The sequence below is a fragment of the Dryobates pubescens genome, chromosome 16 (assembly GCF_014839835.1).
Source record: "Dryobates pubescens isolate bDryPub1 chromosome 16, bDryPub1.pri, whole genome shotgun sequence".
NCBI classification, from domain to species: Eukaryota; Metazoa; Chordata; class Aves; order Piciformes; family Picidae; genus Dryobates; species Dryobates pubescens.
The window spans coordinates 16,506,576-16,519,975 of record NC_071627.1 but is presented as its reverse complement, the minus strand read 5'-3'; the positions used below and the strand labels follow the sequence as shown (position 1 = coordinate 16,519,975).

Below are 13,400 nucleotides of genomic sequence, written 5' to 3'. Positions count from 1 at the left end.
AACAGCAGGCAAGGAGGGGAAAAAAAGTAATAGAGAGATACACCCCCCCACCAGCTTGGCTAAGGGAAAGAGATCCAGGAATCTGCTGTTCCAGCTGCAGCACAACTAACTGTTGCACTAACTCACCGGATTGCATTCAGTTTATGTCCCTGTGCCTCTACACACATGGGAAACGGAGCTCTTGCTACCAGCTGCCTCTGCTTTACAGATGCTGAGCCAGAAATAAGGCACAGATCAGCAAATCAGGGTTATCCTTCCATTTGGTCTTTCAAAAAAGGGAATGAATGGGGAAGAAATGGTCTTCATTGGTGCTGGATTTGCTAACTTTCCAAACTCCAAAAGGTGAAAGAAGAACCAACCACCTCCAGTTTTCACTTAATAGCGAAGATCTCTTGATCTTCCTTGGGCAGTTTACCAGCAGCTTTAGTCAGAAGATAGTTTGCCCATCAAAGAGAGTGGGGAAACTCCAGGCACTGCTCCTGCAGTGAGCACAGCACAGCTTGTGGGTTATTTCTAACTCACACCGGAGCCTCAGGATGCTCCAGAGGTTTTGCTTCGCCTTAAGCTGCAGAGTGAGCAACACAGAGCTGCACGGGTCACACACAGAGCAAGAGCCTCTTACCCAGAGCTTGCCATCCCAATAAAATGCTCCCAGCAGCTTGACAATGTGTGGGTGATTGCAGGTCGCCAGTATTTCAATCTCCACCATGTAATCCTCCAGTTCATCTTCACTCTTTGTCTCAATGACTTTGGCAGCCGCTAACTCGCCGGTTTCCTTGTTCTTTGCCTGCAAGACAAAACCAGCATGAGCACAAAGATCAGGAGAGCCAGAAGCACAACCTGCACGAATCCTGCTCCTCCAATTCATATTCAGCTCGGCTGGTAGCAGCCACAACACAGGCATGGAAATTTGCAGGTGCATTTCTTCTTCCTAAGCCTGTCCATAGCTTTGCAGGAAGGATGAATGGCTGTGTAAGGACCAAAGCATCCTCCTTCCTCCCTCCAGGCCCTAATGCCCACGCCAGTTCCCATCACAGAGAAAGGCTTTTAGAAAAAGGAGATGCATCCTATTGTTTGTAGCAAGCAAACCTCGGTGTGTAGGCACTCTGTTAATACCACAGGCTAGAGCTCTGTTTAACAGAAGTTCTGAGTACACAGGCAATCCAACCAAATTCACAGCACAGCTGTGAACCCTGCACATCCCTGCATTGCCCTTCCTCACCAGGACTCTCATCGAGGTGCTTGTCTGTAAGACACAGGGGAAACACAAGGATCATCTCCTCAGCAGGTAAGCCAAGAAGCAGGCTGCATTTTGATTTCTGGTGTTGCAGATTAGTAAGCACTTCAGATCAGCAAGGAAAACACCACACGTGCTCTTCCAGCTGCCCTCTCCACTTCATATAGTCCCTTTAACCTGCTTATTCACCAAATCATTAGAAAACCATCATGGCCTCTTTGTCACAGTGGTTGGAAAACTTTTGCTGCCTTCCCCCCCATCCCAGTTCCTCACAAGAGCACAGGAATGTACCCTTGGGTTAGCAGCTCACTGACCTCCTGCCCTGCAAACACTCTTCCCCAAGAAGCTCTCATTGCCTGGGAAGGGTTTGCCAATAGCCGCGGGGGGCTGCTCTGTTTGCAGGTGCCCCACACCAGCAAAATGCTATTAATGCTGGGCTGGAAGTATTTGCAGACAGGTTTCTTATCATGTCCCTCCTCTTGTGCCCCATCCTGCACAGAGAAAAAGGCAGCTGATTAAAGGCCTGGCTAAAAGCAACGTCTGTGAGCAGGCAGCGCAGGGTGAGCCTCCGAGCTGCTCCCACAGAGGACCACCTGGGAGCATCACCCACCCAGCACCATCCACTGGCTTCCTCCAAAACTGCCAGTGCAAGGCCTCACTCTGCAATTGCAAATTTGCACAGACTGGTGCAAGAATTCTGAATTTGCAACAAAATGCCAAAAGGGCATTGGAGAGACTGTCTGCACACAGGGCTTCGCTGTGAGCTGTGCCACACGCCAGGAGAGGAGGCGAGATGGGAGCTGTTGACTCAGGAGCTCCCCACCATTCCCAGAAGGGCACTGAATTAGCAGATCAAGGGACAGGACAAATCCCTAAAGCTCACCCCTTCTGCTCCCCACTGACACAGGGGAGCCTCCACAGTGCCATTCCAGTTCATTACCCACTTTCCTTCCATGTCTCCCACACTGGGCTGTCTCTACCCCAGGGTAAAAAGTGTCACCACGGCTGTTAGAACCAGAGGAGCTGAGCAAGCTCTAGTTGTGACCTTTCTCACTGCATTGTTTACATATCTGTGTTTGGAAAACCTTCGTGGGAGCTTACAGGAGGATTAATTTCCAGTATAAACACCACAAGCCCTGCTGAATACAGTTGTATACAGCTTAGGTGACAGTAAACTCTGTACCGAGGGACAGGCTGGGGAAGGAGCAAGGCAAAAATGGTGCGACAGAGGGAGGACAGTAAGGGATCCCTGAATCTCTGGTTTTGAAGACTTGCTGCGTTTGCACAGGCTGGCATGGGCAGCTGTGCCTCTGCCACAGGGGGAAAACCCATCTCCACCTGGGCTCTTGGCCCAGATGCAGGACAGCAGCTCGTGCTGGTTGTAGAAGAAATTAGGGGGATGTGGGTTTTTTCTCTCGGGTTGGTTTGTTTCTTACCGAGTTGCCACCAGGTGCCCCGAGGAGCAGATGAAGAGCAGGGCAGGGGGAGATGCAGAGCAGAAGCAGCAAGGCAAAAGCACAGTGCTTCCAAATAGGAGCAAGAGGTGCCCCACTGTGTTTGCTCTGCACTTACAGTGTTGGGAGAGGTCCAAGGAGGGGAAGTAAATATTGTGAGAAGAGGTGGGGCTTCCCTTGGAGGTCAGCCACCGCACACTTCCCACCGGCAGGGTCCCGGCCAGCTCAGCCCTTCCAGGATGCTGGGGCCCTGCAGGCATCTGAAAAAGCCCAGGAGCAGAGCATGCCCCAGCTCCCCCACAGCATCAGCTCACGCTGAGAGCTCTGAACCAAGCTGCCCTCACCCTGAAGTCTTGGGGGAGCCACCCTGGCAGCCACAATGCCACCTCTCAACCCCACCTGGGCTTGCTGAGGCATGCAGGAGTGCTGGGTGATAAGCTGGAGGACGTGGTTTTACAAACCAGGCTGCAAGCTGTGGGCAGGGGAGTGTGCACAGCCCATGTGTTCACGCTGGCAGCCTGACCTCCCTCATCACTACTTCTGTGACTGGGTAAACAACCCCCAGAGATGGCTTCCTAACTAGCCTTCAGCCTTTACAGATGGCCATAACAGAACTAGCTGCTGCCTTTCTCTACCACTTTGGACTGTCCCAAAGGAGTGCTTGCCCAGCCATCTCCATCTCCTCATCCATTGTAGCAGGGATCACAGCCTGGGGAGGGAGGGGATCCCATGAGTTGCACACGCTGGGCTTCCACCCCAAAGGGAGAGGAGCACTGCTGTCCCACATACTCCCAGGCCAGCCAGCACTGGGAGGTCACAGTGCTTGGTCACACCAGCAGAAGTGAGACTAATACCTCCAAGAAGAAGTCAGCTTAGGACACCATGAACTCATGATGCGAGAACTGGAGCTTTTGAAACAGCACATTCCCGTGGGTGGGGAAGCCAGGAGGATGGTGTGGGCATGAACCCTGCACTCTCCAGAGCCCTGTGACAATGTCACTGCTACAAGTGAATGCACTCATGGCACTTCCCAGAAGGGATTAAAATGCCCCACAGGCCTGTGGGACAGCAGAAGCAGCTGAAGCAGGAAGGGAACCTGAGGCCATGAGGTCAGCAGGAGATTCTGGAAAATGAACTGTGTCCAGCATGGCCCACTGCAGGGTGGAGATGGGACTGGTTGCCCCACACAGCTGCCTTTGAGAGCACCAACACTCATACAGGCTGCACAGCTGATCCTCTCTGGAGTTGTCTGTGGCTCCACTGAGCCCAAACCCAGCTTCTAGTGTTTCTACCACACCAGAGAGAGGGAGATGCACACCGGTTGCTGTGGGCATTCCTGAACTGAGCTCAGCAACTCACATTTGTCATCACAAGAGCTTTGGAAATCCAAGGATCTTCTGCCCATTTTTCCACCTTCCCTTTTTCCTCCATCTGCTTGTCCTCCAGTCCTGATACCAGGCTACAGCCATGCTCCAGGCAGCCTCCCTGGGATTGGCAGCTGCCTGCCATGAGGCAACCAGCTGCACCAGCCCCTTGCTGCAGCCAGCCAGCTCCAAAAGCTGCTCACACAACTGCGATTCACACAGGCAGCCTCAGACTTTGGCCAAGTACCCTGGGTAGTTTCTGTAACTCGTGTCTGGCAATTTCCTTCAGCTTTTCTGCTGGTATTTTCCTGCACACAATGTATTAAAACAGAGATATTCTTCCAGGAAGGTTTGTTTGGATCCCAACCAGGCAAAAACCATCCACTGCCAGCCCTGGGAGCTGTTTTCAGCTATCCCAGGCATGAGATGATGCTTCAGGGTTTAAAGGCCTTTCCTGCTATCTGCTTATCTCTGTGCAACAGATCAGAATCTGCCCTGAGACATTAGCACAAAGCAAAGCACAGCTTACTCTGACCTCAAAAAGCTAAGCTAGCAAATAGGCAGAAGGAGCCAGCACCTCCAAGCCTGTAACCTGCAGGCCTGAGCAGCACCCCTCATGGCAAGGGGACACACACCACCAGGCTGAGAAGAGGCAGCATTTGCCACTTGCCCTCCAAGAGCTGTGGGATGGCAGAAAAGGGTTACTGCCAGCCTCTCTGCAGCTGCATCTCTATCCTGAGCTGCACTGGGGGCCATGTCCTCATCTTGCAGCAATGGAAATGAAAACTCCTCTCACAGTAAAGTGCTTGGTTTTCCCTTCTTTGGGATCTCAAGTCAGAGACAATGATATGGAAGCAAGCAGAAACCCAAGAAAAAAGCCCTTCAGGATGGCTCACCAGCACCGAGTTTGTCAGCCAGCCACACCACTTGACACCAAATCCTGCAAAACACATGGTGTGAACTCCACATCAAAAAAATCTTCTACAAACCCTAGACTAATCACAAGGTTTCCAATGCAGCAAAAGCCCATGCAGAGAATGCAGAGAAGGGGAGAATGCTTCTGCTTCCAGGTAAAGCACCCCCAAACATGCAGCCTTTGAGGAATTCACAGCTCTTCCCTTTTTTCCCCTAGTGAAGTTTATGGACAGAAGTGAAAGAACCACCCAGATAGTAAGATCCCAAGAACAGAAGCTGTTTGATGCCATTGTATTGCCTATGGCTGCTCAGTCAAAAGAACACATCCAATTCCAGGCTTTCTCCCCTCCGGTCCCAGGCATTTTAATGCCACGGATAATTTGTCCCTGGAGCACTAATTAGCACCATAAGAAAACCAGAGCAGACATCTGCCAGCATAGTGCCCAGGATGTGCTGCTGAACTACAGTCAGGTTCATTACAGTCTTGGCATTTAAAACCTGCAAAGCCCTGATGGCCACTACTGGCCTCTGTGCAAAGACACCGCACGGGTCTGCGCAGACAGAGGAACGGAACACAAATGGTTCCACGAAAGAAAACAGATCAAATCAAACTCATCCAGTAAACCACTTCCAGAAAGCCACACCAGGAGCCAGGCAGGATACAAAGCAAAGGATCTTGCCAGAGACGGGTGCTGGACATGCCATTGCCAAATACTAGGGAGGAAGGGATGAGTAGGATTACTCCTGGAAGGCAAAAGCATAAAGAAACTACTGCTCAGCTTATGGATTTAAGGGCTGAGAGGTGCCTGCTCAGGTGACAGAAGAGGCTGTTTGACCTTTGCCTGTGACTCACCCTCCAAGCTATTGTGAAATACAGATTGTGCCAAGCCCAGGAACTATTTTAAGCCTTTAAAGTACACATTACAGGAAGATTGGATTGTTCAGTCCTTCCTCAAGTGGGACTGCCAAAGGGACGGCCAGTTGCTAGGTGAGGAGGGGAAAATCCTGCATGGACTCTCATAAGCGAAGACAGCTAGCACCAGCAACACATCAGTCCTACTCTTCCCATCCTTGTAAGCCTTCTCTCTCTGCCCAGAGAGCTTGAGTTAAAGACCCAAGAGTACAAAGCCTGGTGCTCTCTCTGGGTGCTGCCCTTGGGGGCTGGTATCTCTGAGTCCGCTGCGCCACCCACACAACCTATTCCTGCCCTGTGTCTTTGTACACCAGCAACTGCTCCCTTACATATTTCTGAGGGATTATGTAATGATTTGTTGCCTTCTGATGAACTTTGCCTCAGCTTTCTGCATCAATAAACAAAGATGCAGAAGGCTTGAGTCAGTGCTCATACTGTTGTCAGATAATCAGTGGGGGCTGAAGCAAGTTCCATGCCCAACATGCTTCCTGGAACCACTTCACTGTATCACCATAAATGAAGCCCTTGGTGCCACCCACCTGTGGTGACAAGTGGGCACAGGCACAGCAGTGAGGCTGGCACAGCTCTGGCACAGCAGCCCCTCACAGAGGTCCGTGCCATAGGCGTTGGGCTGGGCAGGGCTGCAACTGCGCTGGGCTGAGCCCATGCTGCTGCTCTGGCAGTTGTGGCAATGTTTCTGCAAGGGCTAGGGGGAAGTGGAAGTGGCTTGCGAAACAAACTAAGAAGTGTTACTTGGGGAAAAACAAACAAACAGAAAATAGCCCAGAAACGCCTTCCTCTGGTCTGCTGCAAAGGAAAGTAACAACACCAGAGAGCTCAAGCTAAAGACTTGGTTTCTTTGTAGAGATGTGGGGGAAAAAAACAAACAAACAAAGTGTGACCAAAGCATGGCACATGTAACTTTTCTTGCCTTAGAAGCTCAGCAACAGCCCAGCAGAAGGGGGACAGAGATAACAAGCCCCAGCAGCAAGACGTTAGTCAAGGGGCTAGAATAGAATAGAATAGAATAGAATAGAATAGAATAAACCAGGTTGGAAAAGATCTTTGAGATCATCGAGTCCAACCCTATCATCCAACACTATCTAAGCAACTAAACCATAGCACCAAGCACCTCATCCAGTCTCTTCCTAAACACCTCCACCACCTCCCTGGGCAGCCCATTGCAATGGCCAATCACTCTTTCTATGAAGAACTTCTTCCTAACATCCAGTCTAAACCTCCCCTGGCACAGCTTGAGACTGTGTCCTCTAAATGCTCCATGCAGTGCTTCAGACCTTGCACCCACACACAGCAGCAGAGGCCAGAAGAAGAGGCTTCTTTGCTGGTACAGCTCACTATAGCCCACCTACAGAAACTGAGCAGACCTCAAGGTCCTGGTGCAAGTGTGAAGTGGAACAAATACCCATGCAAGGTTTGAAGACAGGAAAGATCCACATGGATCCAGCATTTTCAGCCTACATCAGCCTACACTGGAAGGCTGGAACATCCTTCAAATCTCTGGAAGACCACTGGCCCCCTGGCAGAGTGCAATGCTCCAAGGGAAACATTCCAGCCCCATCTTCATTCAGTCAATGCCACAACACTGAAAGAAAACAAAAACCAAACAACCCCACCCCCCAAAAAAAACACTAACAAGAGGAGGAGATAAAGCCAAACAACCACTTCTGAGTTTCCTAGCAACTTCTGCAACAAATTTGGTGCATAGAGAGCTGAGGTCTGAACAGTGGGCTGAATGGCTGCTATGCCTGAGAGAGTTATCAAACCACTTAGGTTGGAAAAGACCTTTAAGATCCTCAAGTCCAACCATTAACCCAGCACAGAGAGGCAGGAAATGGGGCTTAGAGAGGCAGTGGTAGCATGCGTGCCTGGCTATCAGCCCTTTCACACTGTGACAGAAAAGCATCAGATAAGCAAGGCCCTGACAGAAGAACACAAAACACATGAGACTTTTGCTGTCTCCACAGCATGAGCCTGCCCAGGGAGCACACCCCAGCAGCAGACCCGTGCTTGCCCACAGCTCAGAGAGAGAAACGCAGGCCAGGCAGCAACGCAATGATGTCAGAAGACACAAGCACTGGGAGAACCCCACATTTACAGACTGTAGGATAAGAAAAAAGAACTTTTTGGGTTTTTTTTTCCCCCAAGGAAACTGCACATTCAAAAAGGAAAACAAAAATCATGACATGTTCTGGGCAGGGACTTTTCTACGGGGCAACGATTGCCATGAGCGTGAAGGTGAAAGGCTCAAAGCCTTCATCTAAGCTTTCTCTCCCATGCAGCTGCCCATAGCTCCCACTGCCAGCAGCACTGCCAAGCTCTGGGCCATGACACTGAAGTCATTATCAAAATATTTAGGCCATGGAGAGGCTATCCCTCTCCCCTGCCACACGGCCAGAGCTGAGGCTCCACAGACTGCAGGACAAGCTTCACTTGGACTTCAGCAGGGATGGAGCATCACGCATTCCAGCGAGTTTAAAGTGAACATCCAGTTTAAAGTTCAACCAGGTATAATATCGTTGGGCCACTGCTCTGTAAGTGAAGGAGTGATGTCTTCCCATTCCTCTGCTCTCCCCAGCTGAACCATTTTAAGAAAACCCTTCAGCTACTCTAAGGGACAAGGCCATGATTTGGCCTTACCATTGTTTAGCATGGTTTTTTGGTGGCCATAGTTACAATCATCTTAAGCTTCCCTCTAGCCTTTATTGGGTTTTTTTGCCCCCTTCCCCTTTTTAAACTAACCCAGCAGATTAGCATCTCTCTGTGACACCCTTTCCAGGAATTGCACATTAAATCCCTCATGAATCAAACTGACAAGAGCTGAACCCAAGTCACTTGAGCCAACGCATGCAAAACCAGAGCGGTGCAGGTTTGGCTGGTGAGCAGGGAGAGGTCTGCAAGTGGCAGGGCCAGCCTCATGCCTTTGAATGGGCCTGTGGCTGCAAAAGCCAGGCTTGTAAGGCAGCTGCACAACATCTAACAATTAGTCTTTTATCATCCAAATTTCAAAACAGAGCACTTATAGTCCGTAGGATGTACAGCATTAATCTCACCACAGCAGACCAGATAATCCAAACTCAGCTTTTAAAGCTGTATCTTAAGAAGGAAAACAACATGAATTGCGTGTTTATGAGTTGCTGTGGCACAGGGTTGGGCATTATCTCTCTGGAAGCCATCGTGGAGAGCTGTTTGAAGGAGTGTTCAAGTGAACAACCCCTTTTTGGCCACGCTGGGGGCTGCAGGCAGCCCATACTCTCACAGCCTGTCCCCACCCTGTGAGAAGAAAGCCTTATCAGGGAGCCAGTGTCCCCATCAGCTCATGCTGGGAAGGGGAGATAGCGTTTCACAACGCTTTTGAACGCAGCAAAGCAATCCCCCCACGAGAAAGGCCATGAGTTCCAGGGCTTCTTCCAGCAGAGCCCACGTTTTTGCAAGCTCCAGTCCACCCCCCTGCTAGCTGGCCATTCCCAATGCCCAGAAGAGTCCTTCTGTATCTGCCCCTGCTGACATTAATGCAACTACCTGCAGCAGTAAATACTGCACCAGCTAATGGGTTTTGCAGGACTGAAATGTGGTTCAGCAGCTGCAAGCCCCCAGCCCACGGCAGCCGGCAGTGCTGGCTTTGCTCTAGGCATCTGCACAGCCCTGAGATCAGCACAGCTCTGCTTCAGCAGAGCAGCTCAGGGGACACCACTACTGCTTCTCCCACCCTGCTCACACAAACAGATGTCAGCTTTGAACCAGTAAAGCCACAGCCACTCTCTTATGAACTGTATCTTAGGTCTTTTTGAAGAGAAAGAACTGTTTCTTGAAGACTATTTAGAAAGGGCTTGAGTTAGGAACTTCATCAGCCCACAACCCTTGAGCTGCTGTGGACTTCCCCAGGCTCTCATGCTCCTGACTGCTGCTTGATTTAAGACCCTCAATGTAATGAGCTTTGGATGAGGTGGATAACAAAGTGTGTTTGCCATGCAGTGTGTTGCTGTCTGTGGGCTGCTACCAGATGCTTCCTTATCATATCTGCTGGATTTACCAAACCTGAGACATTAATAGAATGAGAACTAGAAAGAAACAGTTTCTCCCTACCCCCTTCCTATTTTTCAGCTTCATTACCCTCTGCAACCACACTGTTTGCTCATACAAACAGGTCCTCCTTCACTGTAAAACCAAGTCTATGTATGAAACTAGGGAAACTGCACTAGCTTCCACTGGCTCCAGGTTTCTTAGGGTCTGCTGTACACATGTCAGGCTCCACTAGATATTATTATTATTTGTAATTAATTAATTAATTAAAGTAAGCCTGTCCTACTTTTGCAACTGCTGTGTCAAGTTTGCTCAGCTGAGTGCATGGGGAGTCCAAGACACATCTCCCTGACAGGGTTCAGCAGGGCTGTAACACTCCCCAGGAAAACCCCCAGTCAGCTAAACCATCCTTCCTCTGCTCAAACTTTGACCATGTGAAAACCAAACCTACTGAAAGGAGCACTATTTTTTTTTCTCTCCTTTCTAGCACATCCAAATTTCTCCCAGGTCAGACTCCTCATGCACAAATTCCACCCTTCTGCACTGCTCAGGGACAACAGGCTCTTCCAGCAAGGACAACATATGGTATGTGAGGCAGGATGCAGGCACAGGCAGATTATATCACCTCCCCACGCTTCCGTGTGTGGAAAAGGGGCGGAAGACAGGCAGGAACTTCATTCAAACATCCTGAAACTCAACACTCAGCCTTGCTCCAACTGCCCATTTCTGTGTGAAGAGCAAACTGACTTTAGAGTGACGCCAGGAGAAAGATTAAAACTGTTCATGCATCTCGGCCACCTATGTTCTCCTCGCACACCAGAGGATTAATCTGTTTGGTTTGGGTGGCTTTGGCAGCTGAGCAGAACGAGAGGCCAAGCCTCTTCTTTCACACCTCCATCCCGTGTGCATCACTTCAGATTTAGAAAGACAAAGGAAGACGGCACGCAGGTTTAATCTTAGCATGGCAGGAAACACCACCTCTGCAGTGACACCACTGGCTATGATCTAACATGAGCCTGTACAGTGTGTGGCACCCAAAGAACCTTGGATCCTTGAACTAACAAACCAAACCTTGCATGAGAACTCTTCAAAACCCATGTCCATTCACCAGTCAGGATGGAGAACAGGCAGAGATCAAAGAAGATGGAAAATTAAACCTTCACCAAGAAGAATTAAAGAGCCCTTTGATTTCTGGCACATTAATCCCCACCCCCCAACCAACCACGTTAAAGCATCACAAAAGCAGACAGCTGCACTAGTTATGGGCAGCGTGAACTCCTGGTTATTAACACGTGCCCTTCACTGTGTTGTTTACTCTAATCCATGTTTTCATTTGGGTCAAAATGGGGATCAAAGGAGATGGAAGCAATTGGTATTACCTGACAGGCTGACATTCTTAACCTACAGCACATAAGGTTACTCTGATAATTTTCTGAGAGGCATGAGGTTGGAGTTAATAGCAGAGACATTCAGGTATGACACAGGACTTAAAAAATCAAGCCAGCCACTTATAAAGTTGCCTTATTCTGAAAGTTCTCTAATTTGGATATGTTCCTTCCAGCAAGCAAGCAATCACAGAATCGATCAGGTTGGAAGAGACCTCGAGGATCATCAAGTCCAACTGATCACCCAACCCTATCTAATCAACTAGACCATGGTACTAAGTGCCTCTGTTAGACATGTTTAAAAAGAGAAAGGATTGAAATTAGTTATTTTTGCCTAGATTTTCAGTGACCCAGAAGCCTATTAACTATTTTTGCAATGTTTACATCGCTCCTATCATTGAATGATAAACCTAAGCAAATCTAAGCAAATCATTATCCACAAGAAGAGTGAAATATACAAATGAGTTTTCAATGCACAGCACTAAAGTCAACTGGTAACAGGGGCACTGAACACTGCTGCTGCTGGGGTTTGGTATGGGTAAATGTATTGGGGATTTAAATACCATTTTCAGGAACCATATTTTATCAGCAGATAGGACCCTTCACCAAGGATATCTACTCAATGGATACTTGGCACCTAGGTACTTTTAGAGCTTCTATCAGACCACGCTGGAGACAACAAGCAAGTTCCTGGGCTTCTCTTCAGCCACTACTTATTTCTCAGTTATGGAAAGGGAAATGATCTAATAATACCATCAGAAACCAGCTGCCCAACAGCTCATTCACAACCCCAGTTCCAAACGATGTGTGTAACCTAGGTCTCCGGGGAGGATGGATCCCCAGCCTGCTCCTCCAGCCAGCCTCAGCCTCCTCTCTCAGCTGAAACCAGTGTATTTCAAGAGCTGGTCACAGCAAGCACAATGTCGCTTTGGAGTGCAAAGTACAGCCAGTATTTGGCCTTTAAAACCCCCATCCTTCAACACAAAGGTTAAACGTCCATAGTACTGGGCACATCCTCACTCTCAAGGAGCTGAGCTTCTCTTCTCGCTCCGAGTTTCTTGCCGGCGAGGACCACAGGAATACAAATAATGTCACCCCAGGAGCCTCGCAAAACTTGGAGGCGGCCCCAAGCCCGCTGACTTCCAAGAAATCTCCCTCCATTCATTGCACCGACAGCCTTGGCAAAGGCACACCTCGTCGCTTTACAAAGGCATCGCTCTGAAAACAGACGCTTTAAGAGAAAAAGGGGGGGGATGCTTCTCTCCCTCCTTTGCCCTGCCCCAGGCACTCCTCGATCCCCCTTACCCCCCATCCCGCTGACCCGCTGTCACTGCCCCCCGTCCCGCTCCCTTCCCGCGGCAGCAGCTAACGGGATGCGCTGAGCCGGCTCCGAGCCCCGCAGAGTTTCTCCCGCAGACGGGGAGCTACAAACGAGCCCGAGTTGCGAGAGCAGGCGCCGGCACCCAGAGGGGCCGCAGGTGCTGAGCCCCGCATCCGGGATCCCCCTCGCCGCGGACCCACCTTGTAGACCTTGCCGAAGGCTCCGTCGCCCAGCTCCCCCACTACCTCCCACACTTCGCCGGGGTCCAGGTCACGGCGGACGTGCTCGTACTCCTTGGAGCGCCGTTTCTCGAAGGTGGAGAGTCGCAGGATGCGGCGGAAATTGGCGAAAGCCATGGCGGAGTGGCGCGGGGCTGCCGGGGAGCTGCCGCCAGCCGCCTCCCGCGCCCTGCCCCACGGGGAGGCCGGAGCCGCTGCGCGCCCGGGGGAGCGGCCAGGCAGGAGCGGGCGCGGACGCGGAGCCGCCCCCAGCCGCGCACGACGCAGGAACAGCCGCCGCCGCTCCACCTGCTGGTCCCGCCGCCGCGCCCCGCCCCGCCCCGCCCCGCCCGGCTCGGCACGGCACGGCACGGCACGGCACGGCACGGCACGGCTCGGCTCGGCACGGCACGGCACGGCACTACGCGGTAGGGCTCGGCTCCGTTCAGCCAGCGCACCGTCCGATGTGGCACAGCGCGGCTCACTTCGACCCCATCGGCAAGCCGTGCCCCTGAACGAGCCAGGGAGCCACAGAGCCGTTTTGTTTGGAGG

General features: G+C 50.9%; 1 protein-coding gene across 1 annotated transcript in view; it reads right to left on the bottom strand.

Moving 5' to 3' along the window:
* STK10 (serine/threonine kinase 10) overlaps positions 1-13,081 on the bottom strand; it is a 51,006-nt gene extending 37,925 nt beyond the window's left edge. The window contains exons 1-2 of the mRNA XM_054168379.1: positions 12,831-13,081; positions 623-787 (exon numbers count right to left, since the gene is read on the bottom strand). Of these exons, the coding sequence (XP_054024354.1) occupies positions 623-787; positions 12,831-12,986 (321 nt within the window). The 5' untranslated portion in view covers positions 12,987-13,081. The remainder of the gene's footprint in view (positions 1-622; positions 788-12,830) is intronic.
* Between the last annotated feature and the right edge of the window lie 319 nt (positions 13,082-13,400).